Source organism: Gymnodraco acuticeps, unplaced genomic scaffold (assembly GCF_902827175.1).
Source record: "Gymnodraco acuticeps unplaced genomic scaffold, fGymAcu1.1, whole genome shotgun sequence".
In the NCBI taxonomy this organism is placed as follows: domain Eukaryota; kingdom Metazoa; phylum Chordata; class Actinopteri; order Perciformes; family Bathydraconidae; genus Gymnodraco; species Gymnodraco acuticeps.
In genome coordinates this window covers 276063-298375 of record NW_022989923.1, presented here as the reverse complement: position 1 = coordinate 298375, position 22313 = coordinate 276063, and the positions used below count along the sequence as shown (strand labels likewise).

General features: G+C 42.8%; 1 protein-coding gene across 1 annotated transcript in view; it reads right to left on the bottom strand.

Annotated features, from left to right (window-relative positions):
• Nucleotides 1–22313, bottom strand: part of LOC117542293 (FRAS1-related extracellular matrix protein 1-like) — a 290781-nt gene that overhangs the window by 226175 nt on the left and 42293 nt on the right. The window contains 2 exon segments of the mRNA XM_034209862.1: nt 5658–5866; nt 6068–6235. Of these exon segments, the coding sequence (XP_034065753.1) occupies nt 5658–5866; nt 6068–6235 (377 nt within the window).

Sequence of the window (22313 nt, the reverse complement as noted above, 5' to 3'; positions counted from 1 at the left end):
CCTGAATTTGTTTTCCATATCTACAGTACAGTACCACTACAAAGTGCATTTGGCAGTTAACTTGGCTTAAATCTTCATTAAAAAGAATAAACAAAAGAATATCTAATAAATAAATATATGACTAAATAAATAAATTCATAAATACTTGGTAGGTATAAACAGAGGACGCAAGCTGGACAGCATGATCATCCGTCCGTCACAGAACTGACAACATCTGCTGCTGAAAAGAAGAGGGAACAGTAGAGGCTCAATCAGAGGCGACGTAGGGAAAGAAAGAGGCAGGTGGAAGCTGTGATGAACCTCACACCTCTGTCTGAGGACTCTTTTGAGGAGCCTCCACAAGTTGCCCCTCCTGAACCATCTCAGCCATCTTCACCTCCTGAACCATCTCAGCCATCCTCACTTCCTAGGCCATCTGTTTCTGCTCAGCCATCCTCACCTTGGGAGGGACCACTCTCATCGTCAACACCTGATAAGGCTTCACGTGGAAGCAAGAAAAAAAACTCCAGCCATCGAAGTGAAAACCGTACACGGAAACTGAGGGAGGAAATAGAAGAGTTAAGAAAGCAACTTTTAAGAGAAAAAAGAAGAGCATATGCCGCAAGAAAGTACAGAGACTGAATAGAGCAAAACATAAAGCATTGAGTGAAAATAATGGACCAAAAGCATTCAGAAAAGGTCCAGAAAGAAGAAGAAGTGTGATTGAATTTCTCACACGTGATGAAAACAGTCGTCTTTTACCAGGAAAGAAGGACACTGTCACTACAAATAAGGTCAAGGAACTGGCGTGTTCTTACCAAGTCTCTTCACTCAGAGTACAAAACGGAGGTAGGAGTGGCACATTCCATATCCTACAGGCAGTTTCTCCGTCTGCGTCCTTTTTATGTCACGGAGCCAAAGGCAAGTGACCACAACACCTGTGCGTGCATTGATCATGAGAATGTCAAGATGCTCATTGACAAATTACATCAAATTGCTATTTTAGGAAGCAAAAGCATTTCGGAGACACTCTCTCAAATTGTGTGTAATTTGAAAAACAAAAAATGCATGTTCAGGCAGTGTGCAAAGTGTTGCTACTCCGACATTGAATCAGCCATCCCCCAAAAACACTGAGCAGATTACATGGCACCAATGGCAGAGAGGGTCTGCTCAGAGGGGAAAACCTATTCCCATTTTGTGAAGAAACCTGTAACAGGAACATAGGAGGATCTCCTGAAAAGCTTTAATGAAAAGCTGGACGCACTGGCAAAGCACCAGTACATATGGATCCATCAAGTGGAACAGTGCAGGGCCCTCAAGAACAGCCTCCAAGACCATAAGGCTGTAGTCCATATGGACTTTTCTGAAAATTATGCCCGTAAGCTAAATGTTGAGGTTCAGTCTTTTCATTTTGGGGGTAGTAGAAAACAGGCAACAGTTCACACATGCATGGTCTACACAGCTGGAAAATCTCAAGCCTATGCCACCATTTCTGACTCCCTCCGACATGACGAACGGGCAGTATGGGGACATCTGAAACCTGTGTTGGATGAGGTCCTATCCAATACAGGGATAACTACAGTGCACTTCATGAGTGACGGCCCACTGACCCAGTGCAGAAACCGAAATAATTTCTATTGATGGGTACCATCAAGAGTACTTGGAGTTTCAGGCTCTGCACTTTCCCTCCTCACCACATACCTCAAAGACCGTACCTACAGGGTAACTTGGAGAGGGTCCGAGTCCGACCCTTGTCAATTAACTACAGGGGTCCCTCAGGGCTCTGTTCTTGGTCCCCTCCTCTTCTCCTTGTACACAAACTCGCTCGGATCTGTCATTAGCCCGCATGGTTTTTCATACCACTGCTACGCTGACGACGCCCAATTAATTCTGTCCTTTCCCCGCTCAGAGACCCAGGTCGTCGCACGCATCTCTGCTTGTCTAGCTGACATCTCTCAGTGGATGTCTGCTCACCACCTCAAGCTCAACCTTGACAAGACTGAACTGCTTTTCTTTCCGGGAAAAGATTGTCCCACTCTTGACCTAACAATCAACATCGGCACCTCAGTTGTTTCCCCGACTCAGACTGCAAGGAATCTGGGTGTGACCCTAGATAACAACCTGTCCTTCACTGCAAACATCGCTGCTACAACCCGCTGCTGCAGATACACGCTTTACAACATCAGGAGGATACGTCCCCACCTGACCCAGAAAGCGACGCAGGTTCTGGTCCAGGCTCTCGTCATCTCACGCCTAGACTACTGCAACTGCTGGTCTACCTGCATGTGCCATCCGACCTCTGCAGCTCATCCAGAATGCAGCGGCTCGTCTGGTCTTCAACCTTCCTACATTATCCCACACCACACCGCTCCTCCGCTCCCTTCACTGGCTTCCGGTAACAGCTAGAATCCACTTCAAGACACTGGTACTTGCATACCATGCTGCGAATGGATCTGGCCCTTCCTACATCCAGGACATGATTAAACTGTACACCCCAGCACGTGCACTCCGCTCTGCATCAGCCAAACAGCTCACTGCACCTGCACTGCGAGGGGGACCCAAGTTCCCATCTACAAAAACACGTCGGTTTGCTATCCTGGCTTCAAAATGGTGGAATGAGCTCCCCATTGAAATCAGGACAGCAGATATAAACAATACATAAACATAAACATAGACATAAACAATGAAATTAATGAAGGGAAGTTAATTATAATAAGAGGTTTTATATGATCTGAAAGCATTTTTACCTGTACTGGAATGATGTAGGAAAAAAATTATGACGGATGAAAAGCTATTGCCTTAAAAGACAAAATATTTAATATTTCTAGTTTTGGTGTGAACATGTTATACCTGGATATAGATTCCTTATAGATCAAGAATGACATTTTTCACTATCTGTGACTGTCATTTTCATTGATTTTAATATCATATGGAAAATAGCCTTGTTTTGCCGAATGATATTTTCAAGGGGTGTATATAATGAAATGCATACAAATGCCTTATAGTCTTATCTTTATCAGTGGGCACATGCCAAATTGAAAAATACATATTTGAATTCATTCAGAAAATGTTGAAACCGACTTGCTGTTTCATTGAATTTGTTTGCCGTTTTGAAAATATAAAATGTTACTGATCCAAATCCACATTTATTTTTTAAATGAGCGGGTCACATTTAGCCATGATTCCGTAAAAACGTACACACAGCACTCTCTCACCTCACTCTGGGTCGACCGGAGTAGTCTTATGATGTCCATGTTATTGTCCAGTGAGCGAACATTAGCCATGAGAATGCTCGGAATAGCGGGCCTGCTGCTAGCCTAGCTCGGATGCTTCCATGCTAGCCTTGATGCCTCCGCGCTTCCTCTCACACCGCTTGCTGCGTCTCCTATTCAGCATGTAGGTAGCAGGTGAGGGCGAGGTTGAACGTATTCTAAAGCCACTGAGTACCTCTGCCAGCGTAGCGTCTATTGTTTGTTTTGTTGTTATTTCCTTGTCCAGCAGGAACTCACGACTGTACTGTATAGTCCTGACTGTATCGGTTCGGGGTGTTTGAAGTGAACTAGATGAATAAACGTCAAATATTGTATGTCCTTTTCTCATATTGTGTGTGCCTTACACACAATATGAGAAAAGGACATAAAATAATTTGAAGAAACATAAAAAGGGACAAACAACAGACAACAAATTGACCAAAGAAGTGAATCAACCACAAACTCACACAAAACGATAAGAAATAAGTCAAAATAACTAGCAAGTGACACAAAACAGAACAAATTAGGCTAAACCCTATAAACTCCGTCTTGCTCATATGGGAGGCGTGTGGCGCATTGGATAGAGCGTTGGTGTTCGGATCAAGGGAGCACAGGTTCAAACCCCACTGCAGTCAGCATGTCGTTGTGTCCCTGAGACACTTCACCCCAAAGTGCTCCTGTGGGGATTGTCCACAGTATTGAGTATGTAAGTCGCTTTGGATAAAAGCGTCTAACAAATGACATGTAATGTAATGTAGGGTGTAGGTCATGGGTCGGCAACATAGGACCGATAGTCGCACATCAGGGTTTCCGTTAGCCGCCGGTCATTATCGGCCGATATTCACTCTTTGATCGGTGCTCTCTAAGGCCGATCAGGAGAGCTGGATCTGATCGATATGGACATAAACGCGAGTGAAGTATAACCGGACCCGAGAGAGAGATCAGATCAGCTGCTGAGTCTGACGGAGACACGCAGCTCTGTATAATCACCTGAAGCCCCGCCCACTGTTTAGCGAGCTGCATGAGAAACTGACGGGCTGTCAGGAGAGAGAGGCAGGGAGAGGGGAAAAGAGAGCATCCGTTTCTCCCGTGTTATTATTCAAAGTTAATTTAAACTTTTGAATAATGTACTTCATCTACTCCAAGTAGTTTGTTTGAATGTAATACTTATGTTGTTTGTGGAATCATTTATTGAAAAATGAATCTGAAACTCTGCTACACCATTCTTATTATTATTATTGAAACATGACCGGTAAGTTTCAAATTTGTCCGGTAAAATAAATTCTGTCCCGACAGATTACATTCATAATGTCAGCGGAGGGAGGGGAAGCGGCGCTGTGGAAGAGCAGAGTGGTGAGTGAGAGCTGTCATCTTCCCTTTACAAGTTTCAAACATGTATTTATCGTGTGATTTTGGAAATAAAAATGTCATATTCTGAAAGCCAAGACTTTGTTTATTTAAAATCAAACAAAACACCTGATCCCCGAAAAACTTTTTTTTTTACGCAAATCCACGTTTATTTTGAAATGAGCCGTTGCGACTTTCGACTGATTTCGATAGAGCGGGTCACATATGGCAAATGTAAATGTAAAGTACTTATTTAACTATTAAATACATTGAGTTTGAGTAAAATACTTGGTTACTGATTAATTTAGGTTATAATATATTAAATTGCAAAGCAAAACTACTGTAATTGATTTATTTTGTCCTTTGGTATTTTTTAAAGGTTTTCAACCTGAAAGAATCCTAATGTGTCCTTGAAAAGTTGAAATAAAGAAAAGGAAAAAGGATTCCAGTTGTCCCTCAAGCCTCTCAAATGTGGGCAAACACTCAAATAAATGCCAAAAACCCAGTGAACTTGACAATACTTATCAGAATGTTAAATAGCACTGCTACCTAGTTAATAACTCTACTTTACTCAGTGGAAGCTCGTCCATTGAGGAAAGGGAGGACCATCCTCCCTACAATTTCAGAGAAAAATAAACTTTGAAGAGAACAATAAATACACCTCAATTTAAAAGATAAGTCTGTTAAAATACAGATAATAGCCATGGCTTTGGGACTGAAATGGGGCTAGAGAGGATGAGCCTCCCTTTGGGCGGGTCTAGCCAGAGGCTCTGGATTGGGCGCCCATATCATCAGTGAACCAATCAGCGGATCTGACTGCGCATCAGAGTGTTGATGGGGAGGGTTATCAGCGATATCAGAGTTTTTCTGAACCGGGGAACAGGGGCGCTGCACCCTCTTACCAAAATAAATTCCTTGAATTAGGCTTTGATTATGTTCTGTCCCGCCATCTTGTGGCTCAGCAAAAAATTGGCCCACGGCCAAACTTACTTGCCTACCCCTGGTGTAGGTAATGGTGTAATGGTGTAATGTAGGTGGTGGGGCCCGTCATAATCTCCTCATGCCCACACTGTGTCTGACCTGAGTCTGCGCTCCCTCAGGTCCTGCAGGGTGAAGGTGTGTCCTTGCTGCAGCGTGCGGCCCTGCAGCTCCAGCCTGCCATGGCCAGCCGTTCTCTGAACCTCGGCCCTCAGAACCTCCTCCCAACTGTCCCGGTCCTGAACCAGGAGATGCTCCTCAGTCACAAAGGCCCCTCCACCCTCCTCCACCCGCAGCAGGTTGGTGAAAGCCTGACAGAGGGGATCAACCAACAAAGCTATATATTCAAAACTGATTTAATTATTAATTATAAAATGAGTTTACTGCATGTTAATTATAATGGTCATTCAGTCAGAGATTATTATATGACATCAAATCCAGTGTTTATTCCCATAGCCCATCCCATGCTCAAACCAGCACTACAGTGGTTTGACCTATGTTTGACCTCTGACCTCTGGCGCCTGGTCGTCCACAGGGATGACGGTGATGTTGAAGACAAGGTCGGAGATGGTTCCGCCATGGTGGTCGCTGACGGAGAAGACAAACTGGAGAAACAGTGGATCTGGCCCGATGTCCTCTACTGGAGGCATGAAGGCCACCTTCCTGTGGTTCACTGCGTGCTGCAGGAACACAACAACACTTCTCTTCTATACAGTTTTAAGCTGAAGCAAATTCAATTTCCTAACCACCCAACCTTATAAGTATTCCAAAAGAGTGTGTCTGATTCTCAGCCACAAAGGTCGCGAAAAATATAACCTAGCAACCACCTCGTAACACTTTTACAAATTCTAGGTTTTTGGAACAGAAAATAGCTATGTACATTATCTCAAGTAATGCACAGATGTACCACCTAATTTTGCGCGTCCCTACCGCAGTGGGGCCGTGATCGGCACAGAGTCGATCCTCGCTGAAAGGAAAACCCCCCACATGACGTAGTGAATATCTTTCAGACTTGATACGCCCCCTTGATAAATTATAATGAAACCAGCTGCAATGGATCATGAATCCACCAGGGGGAGCAGTGATTAAAAAGCTGCCACACTGGAACTCATGTGAAATAAACAGCTGATAGATTTATGTCTGATTATTATAGCGGACCTTTGTTAAGTTGATATGTCACGGATAGGATCATATTATGTGCTAAATAAGAGACATGTCATCATTTACCAAACATCACCATGTTTATATATAACAAAATAATGTTGTTTAATCCACGTTGGCATTTACAAAGCTACAACTACAAAAACAATCGGTTTGTTTTTTCATCAGGAAATGCAGCCCGGCTCAAATAAACGATTTTTAATCATCATCCCCACGATCATTTAATGTGTCATATGTTCGCCGAATTGACATGAAAGCACTAATAAATATGAATTTGCTGTAGTCAACTTCATTAGAACTTTATCAACGTGCCTAAACTCAGTAATTCACTAAAAATAGGTTTATTTTTAATGGAGCCTCGTCATCTAACCACAGGCAAACAATAGTATTTACAGTGTTAATAGTTTACTGTATTATTACTGTTTAATATTACTGCTATAACAATCACACATTGAGTTCATTGTTGTGCAATGATAAAATCACACCGTTGTTTTTTTAAATAGTCTGAATGAGGCCCCGGCCACACGAGGACGAAAACGGTCGTTTGCGTTACTGTTTAGTGTCATACAGATGTAGCGCTTCATTTCAGACGCCTACCCGTGCGGGTCCGTGATCTGCACGGGGTGGGCCCCTGCTGAAAAGGAAAACCCCCCCCGCAGGACTTGATACGCCCCCTTGATAAATAAATGTAATTTTAATGAAACCAGCTGCAATGGATCATGGATCCACCAGCGGGAGCCGTGAAAAGCTGCCACACTGGAACTCATGTGAAATAAACAGCTGATAGATCTACAGGTATCTGATCGGATATTTGTTAAGATCCATATGTCACGGATAGGATCATATTATGTGCTAAATAAGAGACATGTAATCATTTACAAAACATCACCATGTTTTTATTTAACAAAATAATGTTGGTTAATTCACGTTGGCGTAAGTACAAAACCATCGCTATGTTTTTAGATCAGGAAATGCAGCCCGGCTAAAAAAAACGATTTTCAATCATCATCCTCACGATCATTTAATGTATCATATGTTCGCGAATTGAAATGAATGCACTAATACATGTAGTTTAATCCACGTGAGTTTACAACAACAAAAATAATCGCTTTGTTTTTATATCACATCCAACCGGAGGCAAATGCAGCACAGCTCTCACTACCGATCATCCTAATCCCACGGGCAAACAATAATATGTACCGTGTTAATAGTTGATTGTATTATTAGTGTCTAATATTACTGCTATAACAATCACACATTGAGTTGTTAAAATCAGACCGTTGTTTTTTTAAAACAGTCTGAATGAAACGGCAGCTCTCAGGTGATCAGGTGTGTGTTTACCAGTGTTGGGACTAACGTGTTACAAACTAACGCATTACTGTAACGCAACTACCTTTTGCGGTAACTAATAACGTTACTAGTTACCTATTCCCATTCAGTAACGCCGTTATAGTTACTGTGATTTAAATGGGTGCGTTACTGCGTTACATTATGTGATGGAACTGAACCGAATCTCCCTGCGGATGTAGCTTACAGGCGAATACAGAGATGTCCTCTCACAGTACCATGGAAAAGTGAAAGTGACCAGAGAGGAGTGATGATTGGTTAACGCGGGGTAACATTTCAGGGTAAGCCAATCAGAGACAGAGTTGGGCGGGTCTTGCCTTATGGGGAAAATACAGACACACAAACACTTGCTAACACACACACATACACAGCAACGCCCACCACCAGCACACACACTATGGCAGATGCAAGTATCAGCGAGAGCAGCAGCGCATTTACAACTTGGAGATATAACCACTATTTTCAATTTGTGGGGATAAAGGACGCACAAAATATTATGGTCAAATGTAAACTGTGTGCAGGACAAAAAGCATTGTCCACATCGAATAACAGCAATGCCAATCTCCTGAAGCACCCAACTAATGTACATGAGGCTATAAAACTAGTCGCCAAAAACCCCACCTTCTCAACCACCGGCAGTGACCTAGATGGAGCAACACCATCTAAACAGCCAAAAAACAATTTTTTTAAATCGCCACATGTCACCCAGAGTCAACTAAACAGATTGATTGCTGAAAATAGTTTGTTTGTCTTCAGTGTCAGTCTGACAGTATGAAAACGGTAAGCAGTGCAAGTATAGTATAACATATATGGATATTCATTTCATGATAAACATTGTGGAACAATGATCAAAAATGTGAATGGAAGTGGCGACGTAAAACTGACACAAACCAACAACAAACTTTTGCCGAGCCAATTGAGAGTTTCATCAGCAGCACGGGGTACAAACCACCAATGAGCGCTCAGCTCGAGATACCAGCGAGTCGAGAGTGAATTATATCTGCATTTTATCTTTTGAGAAGCCCCCACCCCCCCATGTTGCCTGCAAACTCTTTGTTTAAAACTAATTGGCCATCGGAATGTGTGGAGTAAGCAGTGGCGGCGGGTCATTAGGGGCAGGTGGGGCACAGCCCCACCTAGTGTCAGAAGAAAGTATTACAAATAATGATTACAAAAAAATACTAAAAAATAAATTAAAAAACATATAAAATATATTTTAAGGTCATGTTTAATAATCTGATTCGTCTGTACATTTCTGTTTTAGTCTGTGTTCTTCTAATTAGTGTCTAGAGTGCCGTTTTGAGCTGTTTAGAGCCATGTGGGACAAAACCCGATCCTGCCCTTCCCTCTCACAGTCTAAGTGAACGGTGATTGTAAAAACTACACTGCGCATGCTCAGAGTATTTTTCTATTGAATGTGTGTGGCAAAAAAATAATGACCGTAGGGGCAGAGTGCTCCCATCCCCACCATACGTCATCTCACATAATTCAGAATTGATTGGCTGTAAGTACTCACGTGTGCAGTGCTGCGAAACGTCACGTGTAGTTTGAAGAGGAGACGAGAGAGCAGCATATAGCTAACATCACCAGCGATTAAAAGAAGTAAAAAACTGAAAGAAAATGAATGAAGTTGACCATTTACTGGAGCACACATTTGAGACACTTATCCCACCATCCACCGGATTTCCAAATGGTCCAGACTGCGGGCAAAGTTAAACGTGGGTTTAACGCTGAGTGGTTTGCTAAAAAGAAATGGCTAACGGCGAGCATCCAGAAGAATTCCCTCTTTTGCTTTCCTTGCCTGCTTTTTGGTGAAGATCAAGGTACTTGGTCGAGGACAGGTTACAAGGACTTAAAGCATCTTTCGGAGAGGACAATGAAGCATGAGAGCAGCAACAGTCATTTGGAAAATGCCGTAAAATTGGGATTACTTGGAAGGGTGAATGTTGCAGCTCAGATTGACAGCGCCTACAGACGTGGCATTGATTCTCATAATAGGAAGGTGGAAGAAAACAGGTACGTGCTTGGTCGGATCATCACCTGTATTAAACTGTGTGGGAAATGTGAGACAGCACTGCGGGGCCACAACGAGTCGGCGGACTCTCTGAATCCAGGGATATTCAGGTCAATTTTCGAGACAATGTGTGAGGCTTCAACGGCACTACGAAGCTCAGCTTGTTTTCAAAGGGACATCAAGCACCATACAGAATGAACTCTTGGACTGCATGTATGATGTGTACAGGGAGGAAATAGCCAAGCAAGTGGACAACACATCATTTGTTGCCGTTCAGGCCGACGAGACAACCGATGTCTCCTGTAAATTGCAAATGGTGATTGTGCTGCGATACATTATGCCTGACCTCACAGTTACAGAGCGTTTTTTGGAGTTTGTGGAAGTAAAGGACAAAACTGGTGTAGGTCTCTCTAACAGCATCAAGGCTGTTCTGGAACCCCTGAAGCTGAAAGAAAAGCTAATCGCTCAGACCTATGACGGGGCGGCCGTCATGAGCGGTAACGTGCGCGGGGTACAGACGGTGATGAAGGAGACGTACCCAAACGCTCAGTTTGTTCACTGCTACGCCCACCAACTGAACCTGACCCTGCAGCAACTGTGTTCAGCAAGGATGAGCATCCTGAAGGGGTTTTTTGCAGATCTAACTGCTTTTTCCACTTTTTTCTCCGGTGCTCCAAAACGTGTTGCAGCTCTTGCAGAGGCAACACAGAGACGCATCCCACGGCCACCGGCTGTGAGATGGAACTTTAAAAACAGAACTGTGAACGCGGTTTGGGAGACCCGAGATGCACTACTTCAGTGTATGAAGCATATACGCGCACAACCAGGATGGGATGCGGTCACCATAAGTGAGGCATACGGCCTGTCAAAGAAACTGCGGGACCGAGCATTTATGCAGCTCCTGGAGTTTTTTTCGTTGCTTATGCCAGAAGTGGATGTTCTATACAACACTCTGCAAAAACGAAGCATCGATGCACCTGGGATCAACAGCGCGCTCTGCCGTTTCAAGGAAAATGTTCAGAAAATGAGGCAGAAAACTGATGCATTGGCCGCCACTGCTCATGATGGAACAGACGAGCCAGGCCGACGAGTCAGCAGCACAGCGCCGGTGATGAAGGAGGCTTGTGACACAGTCATCTCACAGGTGGAACAGAGGTTCTCACAGAGTGACCATTTGATCGCTGCAAAGCTTGTTGACAGCTCATTCTTCCCACAGCATGTCCTGTCATTTCCTACACCTGAGCTTGACTGCGCCGTGAAACTGTGGCCTGCGTTGGGAAACAAGGAGAAGTTGAAGTCTGAGCTGACCACGCTCTACCGCCACAGTGAGCTTCACACTGGAAACACTGCCCTGTCTCTGTTGAAATCCATTCACGAGAACAACTTGGAGGAAACGTTTGCTGAGACTGTTATTTTGGTCAAAATAATAGTGACAACTCCGATGACGACATCCGAGTCAGAGAGGAACTTTTCCACCCTCAAAAGGATAAAGACTTTCACTCGCAACACCATGGGACAGCCGCGACTTAACGCATTGGCCATGCTTTCAATTGAAAGCCAGTTGATCCAGCAACTACAGGACTTCATCCCCAAAGTGATAGACACATTCTGTCAGAGGAAGGACCGCCGTGCCGCTTTTCTTTTCAAGTGAGCCTTCAGCTTTGGTAAGTTCATTTATGTCATATATTTTGTTGATCTTCTGTGTTTTGCCTCTGCTGGATCGATTGATATTGTGACCTCGATGATGAGTGTCTGTGTTTTCCTTATATTTACAGTCTATGGTGTTTTAATGCTAAAGCATTACGGTTGTTGTTATTGTTAAGAATTACTTTGTGATGGTGACCTTTACTCCATGTATGAAGGTGCATTACTATGATATCCCCACGCTGTGTACGTAAATGTATGCGCTCACAGTGTTGCTCCTGTGGTCTTCAGTATGTAATTTGACACTCCCCCTCTCTCTCTCCTCCCCCCCTCTCTCTGTCCCCCCTCTCTCTCTCTCTCTCTCTCTCTCCCCCGACCTCTTTCTGCCCCCCCAGTTTTGTACACCTAGAAACGCCACTGGGAGTAAGTCTCCCAAGCACATTCCACAGCTCTCCCCCCCCCCTCCTGTGATCTCCCAACCCCCAGTCTGTAGGTTTGTGTTCGCATATTTCAGTGTTAATTGTGGCAGCTTTTTTTTATTTAGTCTTAGTCTTTAGACGAAAATGGTTATTAGTTTTAGTCACATTTTAGTCATTCCTATCCTTCGTAGTTTTAGTCTAGTTTTAGTCGACGAAAACTCAAAACGTTTTAGTCAACTTTTAGTCAAAATGTGTCTCTACTCTCTGAATGCTCCGTCCCCGGCAGATCTCTGTGTCCGCTGCAGCGTGTCTGTTAGGCCCCGCCCCCCGCACACAGAGAAACACAGGGAGATCGCTCTTCTGGAGTGAAGAGAGCGGAAATAATGATATTGCAAGTTAGAAACGTAAGATGCATTTTGACAGACAAGATGGACACTTGGGGGAAAATATGCTGCATTTTGAATGTCCGATAGTCCACCATTAACACCTTAGTCCCGTCTCGTCTCGTCAACGAAAACTAAATATACATTTCGTCATAGTTTTCGTTATCAAGAATCTATTTTTAGCTCGTCATCGTCTCGTCTTAGTCATGTAAAAAAGGTTGTTGACGAACATTTTTCGTCAAAGTTTTCGTTGACGAAATTAACACTGGCATATTTAAACTGTCGCACTTTCTGTGGTTTCTATCGCACATTGCCTGTATGAAAGGGTCTGTGCCGGAAATATCAAACATTTAATAAAAGTGAAAAACAATGAACAAGACTTAACGTATTCATAATTAATTATATTTATTCCGTTTGGATGTAGGATTTTTGACTTTGTTTAGAGCAGTGATCTTCTCTGCAGCAGAGAGCTAAGCGCTGTCAGACCGGACCTAACCCTGAAAAGTATTATCATCTGAAATTAATCATTATGTTATTAATATTAAATACATATAAGTATTTTACAACTTGTATTTAGAAATACTCTGTTGTAATTATTGATGCATAAATGTGTTCATCCATTCAATGTGGCATCTGCTATAATGGGGTTAATGTATGATATTACTTAATAATACAATACATTATAATATATGATATGATAATTATATTTTAGTTTTATTCATTTCTTATTACATAGTTTCTCATTATTATTATTTTTATTTGTATCGCTCATCTTATTTTTGATTTTATTAATCTGTGTGAATCTGTGCTATCCTGTTTTTCACTCTTACCCTGTTGCTGTTTGAACTACTGAATTTCCCCACGGAGATTAATAAAGGTCCATCTTATCTTATATTATCTTAATGTATATGTTGATTTACTTCAATCTACTCTACTGTGTAAAAACACCCCAACAATATTACAAAAAATATACTGCATAAAGTAAACTATATACTTTATTTGATCTAAAACATTGATGTTTTTTCATTATAGTAGCCTGTGAAAACCATAACAAATAAGTGATTAAATGCTACAGTATTCAACAAACACAACTGCAGAGCTGCAAACATTGCAAACAGACTAAGTTCTACAACACCCAGTTGTCTTTGTGTATTTGTGAATGCAGCGCCATCTCATGGTTAAATCCTGTAATTGAACAAATGGGGAAATTTGGCAACGCCCTCTAGCAATTTGGCAACACCCCCAGCCACTGGGATCCGCTGGGCTTTTGACTGGGACACACCCATGTGAGTCCTATCTGGAGTGCTACATCTGTATAGACCGTTCGGCCACACGAGGACGACCGAATACGCAACCCAGTCTCATGGCATTTCGTGTTCACCAACACGATTTTTAATCTATTGATTCGTGTTCACCAACACGATTTTCCCCTTTTTTTCGTGTTGCAAAGCACGATTTTAAAAGCAATGTATTTCTACTGGTAATGTGTTTCGTGCCTGCAGCACGTATTTTTCTCCGGTCGGGTCGTGGAAGACCGGAAGCTGTGTGGTTCATAAAAACATGTTCTTACTCAATATCAAGCCACAGTTATTGCTTTTATTTTAAATCGTATAATTTCTGACTTTTGTTGAGGATGTGAGGAAAATAAATGGGGCTCAGAGCCTCAGAATACTGAAATCTGTATTTTTTAAAATATTTTTTTCCTTCTAATTTGTTATTCTTTTCAAAATAACACACTGTTATTTACTCACCAATAACACACAATTATCCTTGCTTTTATTTATTGGTTTAATTCCATAATCTCTGGCTTTTTTGGCGTCCGTCAGGAACTGAATTTCACAATAAAAATAACCGGAAACAGACGTAGGCCTCTCGGAGTTTAGGATGGCCGAAGACACTACACTACCCATAATCCCCAGCTATCGTTTAGGACTACAGTCCCCATGATTAATCTTCAAGCTCTGGGATTGGATGTTGGAGTGGCAGTGTGCCAAGGTTACGCCGAGCGTCAAACAACTGTTTGAAATGGAACGAAACCACGCCAGACTATCCAAAACTGGAATCGAACGCGCCCCCAGAACTACACATGCTGACTATTGTGTTTCACAAAATGTTCTATGGGACGTCTCTACTGAACGTTTTCGTTTTTCCCACAATTAGAAGTTGCCAGTATTAAACACATTGGTGTTATCAAATGTGAAACATATAATTAATAAATGGGTGAAAATCGCTTGTGTCCATAATACGCAGCATTAATATATACCCACATGACAGCTCATTGTTACTTTGTAATTCTACTCCACTACAATTCAGAGGTTAACCTGGTATTTTTACTACACTACACTAATTTGAGTTACTTTGCAGATTCTGATTAATGATGTGAAATATAAACAACCCTTAAATTAGACTTTAGTTACACCTGAGTAACATTCAGGTAAGGTGATTGTCAAGTGCCAACAATCAGGAGAGATATTTGATAGTTGGTGCTTGAGAAGACTAAACATTTATCTGCAATTGACATGAATGGAAACGAGTAATAAAGTATATTCATTACTCGTTATTCTCTACTAATAGTTAATTAAAGACTGTATGTTATGGATATTTTGCACATCCCTTTCAAGATTTTCAAAGGTTTAATGACATATCATATATCATATACACGGTGTATGCAATGAATGAAAATCTTGGGTCACAGGTTCCTCAACAGCGCATTACAAGACATCTATCAATATGTGTGTATACCTCCACCATTAAACTGTCATATTCTGCACATTTCTTATTCTATCTACATACATAAGAGTATAATTCATATGTATAATATCAGTTAAAATAAGTGCTTCAACATAGTTAACATTGCAGGAAAGCAATATGTTAGACGTTAAGTACTTTGTCAGGCTTAATATTTATCTGTAGATAGATACCCCCAAAGTTTTTTTCTTATTTAAAAGAAGACCTTAATCTAAAGTATTATTTAATGTTTAAATAAAGGTTAATTAGTTTGTCTGTTTTGCACATCCTCCTATTAATATCTTTGTACATCCTGCACTAAACTGTTGTAGAGATCACTTATAGTATCTTCTTGATTTTTTATATTCTATATTTCTATCACAGACCTTCTACTTTCCCCCTATGAAAGTATGTACTCTTAATATTTTTTTAATCAAATATAACACATAAAAACAATAATTCAATAACGTGCTTTAACCACTAGGCGGTGGACACAAGGTACACACAGCCATAATAACTTTGTATTATTACTGTAGGACACTTATGTATGTACAACATCTGAAGATGTGTATTTGTATTCATGCTTTTATATAATTGTACAGCATATTGCTATACTATTTCAGACTCAGTATATACATTCTTATATTCAAAGAAAATCAGTAATATCTTTAAAAACTACAAGTCCTTTTATATCAGCTGTGCACCGTTATGGTGTAAATATAACCTATCTATGAATTAGATCAAATGTAAAAGTCAGCCGAATTAGTGTTGATACTGCAAGGAGACGTATTGTGTGAAGAGAAATTGAAGATGTTGTTTAATTGATGATATATTTATGATCCACTTCAAGTATTCAGTTTCGGCGGCATTTCTTCCAGTTTCTCCAAAGGTCTTCCCATCAGGGCTCTATAAATAAAGAACTACGGCAGATCTGTAATATGTAATGCAGCCGAACCGTGTATTACAATGCCGTTATGTGATGACTTTCAAAGAGAAAAGCAAGAACACTCGGAATTAAGTATTATTTTATTCTTTTAAAATGTTTTTCGGATTTCATATCATATAAACACCAAATCCCAGCATGCATTGCGGCTAAAACATCCAATCAGCGAGCTTAAACCATAGCTGAGGATCTTGGGTAATCGCCCGAAATGCCTACGTCTGTTTCCGGTTATTTTTATTTTGAAATTCAGTTCCTGATGAACGCCAAAAAAGCCAGAGATTATGGAATTAAACCAATAAATAAAAGCAAGGATAATTGTGTGTTATTGGTGAGTAAATAACAGTGTGTTATTTTGAAAAGAATAACAAATTAGAAGGAAAAAAAGATTTAAAAAAATACAGATTTCAGTATTCTTTGGCTCTGAGCAAATATCTCTCCTGATTGTTGGCACTTGACAATCACCTTACCTGAATTTTACTCAGGTGTAACTAAAGTCTGATTTAAGGGTTGTTTATATTTCACATCATTAATCAGAATCTGCAAAGTAACTCAAATAAATGCAGTGGAGTAAAAATACCAGGTTAACCTCTGAATTGTAGTGGAGTATAATTACAAAGTAACAATGAGCTGTCATGTGGGTATATATAGCGATTTTCACCCATTTATTAATTATAATAAATAATATATATATAATAGTTTTACATTTGATAACGCCAATGTGTTTAATACTGGCAACTTCTAATTGTGGGAAAAACGAAAACGTTCAGTAGAGACGTCCCATAGAACATTTGGCGAAACACAATAGCCAGCATCCAGCATGTGTAGTTCTGGGGGGGGCGTTCGATTCCAGTTTTGGATAGTCTGGCGTGGTTTCGTTCCATTTCACACAGCTGTTTGATGCTCTGCGTAACCTTACGGGGGACTGTAGTCCTAAACGATAGCTGGGGATTATGGGTAGTGTAGTGTCTTCGGCCATCCTAAACTCAGAAAGGTTGACAATCGCAATGACGCTCGAAATGTCCCTTATAGTCCTACGTCTGTTTCCGGATATTTTATTTTGAAATTCAGTCCCTGATGGACGCCAAAAAAGCCCGAGATTATGGAATTAAACCAATAAATAAAAGCAAGGATAATTGTGTGTTATTGGTGAGTAAATAACAGTGTGTTATTTTGAAAAGAATAACAAATTAGAAGGAAAAAAAGATTTAAAAAAATACAGATTTCAGTATTCTTTGGCTCTGAGCCCCATTTATTTTCCTCACAGATGGCAACAAAAGTCCGAAATTATACGATTTAAAATAAAAGCAATAATTGTGGCTTGATATTGAGTAAGAACATGTTTTTATGAACCACACAGCTTCCGGTCTTCCACGACCCGACCGGAGAAAAAGACGTGCTGCAGGCACGAAACACATTACCAGTAGAAATCAGTAGAAATACATTGCTTTTAAAATCGTGCTGTGCAACACGAAAAAAAGGGGAAAATCGTGTTGGTGAACACGAATCAATAGTTTAAAAATCGTGTTGGTGAACACGAAATGCCATGAGACTGGGTTGGAATACGGCACTCAACGACTGCGGAAACGATAACGGGTCCACGTCGACTCCACCAGCTGTAGCTTTGCCACAGAATTTCTGTCACTTCTGGACTGCCTCAACATAACACAGCATGTCCAGGGCCCCACCCACTCCAAAGGTCACACGCTGGATCTAGTCTGCTCCACTGGTGCCCCCCCTCTCATCTGCAGCGCCTAGACCTGGCAGTATCAGACCACCATGCCATCATCTTCACCATCCCCATCCCCCTGCCCAAGCAGCGCCCCAGGTGCACAATCACCTTCAGAGACACCAAACCAGTGAGTGCATCAGCCCTATCAGACCTCCTTATAACCCACATGGCCCCGGCTCTCTCCGACACCTCGCCGGACGTGTTGGTGGCCCGCTACAACACTGCCCTCTCTCTCAGCCTGGACTCTCTGGCTCCCCTCAGAAGCCGGACGGTGTCTTTTCTCCGCCCGGCACCATGGTTCACCTCTGATCTTCGCACAATGAAGCAAACTGGTCGTCGGTTGGAGCGGCTTTCCAGACGAACTGGTCTCACCGTCCACCGTATGGCCCTGGTGGACCATGTAAGGTCCTACAAGGAGGCTCTCTCCAAGACCAAGACCGCCTACTACTCCTCCCTCATCACCTCACAACAAAATCACCCCAGATCCTTGTTCTCCACCATCAACCGACTGCTCCGCCCCCTCCCTGCCACGCACACTGCTGAAGCTCCTGACTTCTGCTCCAAATTCCTCAACTTTTTTCAGGCTAAGGTGATCTCCATTCATCAACAACTCCTGGTGCCCGCCCCCTCCTCCTCTCTGCACTGGCCCCTGACACAGAAATGCACACTCCCAGCTCAACCCCTCAATCCCCAATGCTCTCTCTCCTCCTTCTCCCCAGTGGATGTTCCACTGGTCTCGAAGCTGGTGACCAATGCTAAGGCCTCCACCTGCTCCCTTGACCCCATGCCCACAGTGCTGGTCAAGGCCTGCCTTCCCACCCTCTGCCCCATCATAACAGACATCATCAACTCCTCTCTGTCATCTGGAATAGTTCCCTCCTGCTTCAAAACCGCCTCCATCACTCCCATCCTCAAGAAGCCTGGTTTGGACCCTGAGGAGCTGAACAACTACCGACCGATCTCCAACCTTCCTTTCCTTAGCAAAACCTTGGAAAGAGCAGTCGCCGCCCAGCTTCATCAACATCTGTCCAACCATGAGCTCTACGAACCCCTACAGTCAGCCTACAGAGCACATCACAGCACAGAGACCGCCCTCCTCAAGATCACTAATGACCTCCTTCTCGCTGCTGACTCCGGACAAATCAGTATTCTCATCCTCCTCGACCTCTCTGCTGCTTTTGACACTGTTTCTCATACAGTCCTCCTGAAATGCCTCTCTGACAACCTTGGCATCACTGGCACAGTTCTGTCATGGTTTCAGTCCTATCTATCAACCAGGTCTCAGTTTGTTAGCATCAGCGGCTCATCCTCCCCCTCGGCCCCAGTCAACCATGGTGTCCCCCAAGGCTCCGTGCTTGGTCCCCTACTTTTCACCATTTACATGCTCCCCCTTGGCCAGATCATACGTCAATTCGGTCTCAATTTCCACTGCTACGCTGACGACACTCAGCTCTATCTCAGCACCTCACCATCCGCCCAGCTCCCTCCACAGTCTTTGGTCAACTGTCTCCATGCCATAAAAACCTGGATGACAGCAAATCTACTCAAACTCAACAGTAAGAAGACTGAGCTCATGGTTGTGGCCCCCAAAGCACTGCTCCAGAAGGTTAGGGATCTCCTCCTCCACATTGACGGCTGTTCCATCTCCCCGTCTCCCGAAGTCCGTAACCTGGGTGTCATCCTTGACTCTACTCTCTCATTTCAGTCACACATCAAATCCGTCACTAAGTCTGCCTTCTATCACCTCAGGAACATCTCCCTTCTACGACCATCACTCTCTGATTCTGTGGCCGAGACCCTCATTCATGCATTCGTCTCCTCCCAGTTGGATTACTGCAACGGAGTCCTGTTCGGGGTTCCCAGTAAAGCCCCGGACAGGCTCCAGTATGTGCAGAACTCGGCTGCCAGGGTGCTCACTCACACCAAGCCCTGGCAGCATATCACCCCCACCCTGATCCACCTCCACTGGCTCCCAGTCAAGCACCGTATCACCTATAAACTCCTTCTTCTGACTTACAAATCCCTCCATGCCCTCGCCCCCCAATACCTGTCTGAGCTTCTCCGCTACCACACTCCATCCCGGAAGCTAAGATCATCTGGACAGGATCTCCTCTCCACCCCCCGCACCAGGTTGCGGACTTTTGGGGACAGAGCCTTCAGTGTGGCATCCCCCACCCTCTGGAACTCTCTCCCCCCTGAAATCCGCAGCGCCCCAACCCTGGACATTTTCAAAAAAGCCCTCAAAACGCACCTTTTTACCAAGGCTTTCGCCACTGTATAGTTAGTTTAATAGGTTTATTTTTCCGCTACTTCCCCCCCCCCCCACCCCCTTAACCTGTTTGCCTTTTTTCCCCTACTCCCCCCCCCCTACCCGACTTGTAAAGCGACCTTGGGTTTCCTGAAAGGCGCTATAAAAATATTATATATTATTATTATTATTAAGGTGGATAGAACGGCATACGCAACGCTCTGGGGGGTCCAACGGCTCCGTGTGTGCGCCATATACGATCATTTTCTGATGAGGCAATAGCCCCGCCTCTCCCCACCTCTGCTGCTCATCCCCGCGTCAAAGTAAACTGCACACTGAATTCAGATTATTTATCTTTCTCTCGATATGGACATAAACGCGAGTGAAGTCTAATCTGACAGGACGGAGACACCTCTCAAACTACCTAAACTAGTTATAAATATGTTTATTTTTTACTGTCAGCCGGGTCACTCATTACTGGATCAGCTGCTGCATGAAACAGACACTGACGCTGTCCGAAGAGATGGCGGAAAAAGAGAGGCTCCATGTATTTTATTATTATATTATATAGATTCGTTATTCATTTGTTTTAAAGCTCAATAAATAACAAAGAAGACCTTTGACCGGCACTTTTATAATTTTGTCCGGAAGATTTAAACTTTAATACACGTTGACTGGCGAAAAACTCTGCCCGGTTCCCTCGGCCCCCACCGCGGAGAATAAACAGAAGGGCAACCATGACAACCATGCTTCTTCGCTGCTTTTGTGGAGGATGTTACAGCGCCACGTACAGGCTCCTGCATATGTACTGCAGCTTCTCCAGCGGTTGGAGCTAAACGGAGCTGTCTCGTGTGGACAGACACTATCCGGTGAATATTGCGTGTGGACGGAAGCTTTTTTGCGATTGCGTTTGCGTTAATCCTATGCGTTTAGCCGTTTCCGTCCGTGTGTGGCCGGGGCCTGAAACTTGGCAGCTCTCAGTAGGTGATCAGCTGTGTGTGACTCTCTTTGTTTACACACCTAATGGGCCATCAGCCACAACTCTCCCCCCCCTGTGATCTCTCTTCTCCAGCAGTGAAGTTTAACTGTAGGTTTAGGTTTGCATATTTATGCTGTCGCAGTTCCTGTTGTTTCTATCGCGCATTGTCGGTATGAAAGGGTCTGTGGAAATATCAAATATTTAATAAAAGTGAAAAACAATGAACAAGACTTAACGTATTAATAATAATGAATTAGGCTATATTCATTCCGTTTTGGATGTACAATTTTAGAGCGGTGATGTGTCTCTTCCTCTCTGCAGCAGAGAGCTGAGCACTGAGACTGCCAACCACAAACTCACACACACATTGCTGTGAAGGCAGAGGGACGTCTCTAGTTCCCCCTCGATACATAGACTTTTTTTTGTCCATGTCTGATTGGCTTAGAGCTTTCGCGACTGCAAACATTTTTAAACAAACATTGATCATGTACCGTTCACCAGCCCCACCCCCGACAGCTCCTTAAAGTGATCAATGCAGGGCTGTGACTCTCTTTGTTTCAAATCTAGTAATGGGCCATCGGAATGTGACAAAACTCTCCCATCCCCCCTCTGTTCTCCAGCATTGCCGGTCTGAAAGGGTCTCTGGAAATATCAAACATTTAATTAAAGTTTTAAAAACAGTGACAGAGGTGACAAAATCAGAGGTGGAAGAAGTATTCCGATTATTTACCTAGGTAAAAATACGTGTTAGAAGTAAATGTCCTGCATTCAAAATGGTCAATTGCCCAAGTGAAAAGTATTATCATATGAAAGTAAAATGAACCATTATGTTATTAGTATTACATACATATAAGTATTTTTACAACTTATATTTAGAAATACTCCGTTGTAATTATTGATGCATAAATGTGTTCATCCATTCAATGTGGCATCTGCTATAATGGGGTTAATGTTATTACTTAATAATACAACACAATATAATTAATGCTGTCAAAATTATCGCGTTAACGGCGGTAATTAATTTTTTGAATTAATTGCGTTAAAAATATTTAACGCATTTAACGCATGTGCAGAATGGCCCGCCCCATACATCCCACCAGTGGCAGCGCCAGGGTATGGCTGGGGTAGGCAACACCCATACCAAGAAATGGCTTAGCCCCACCA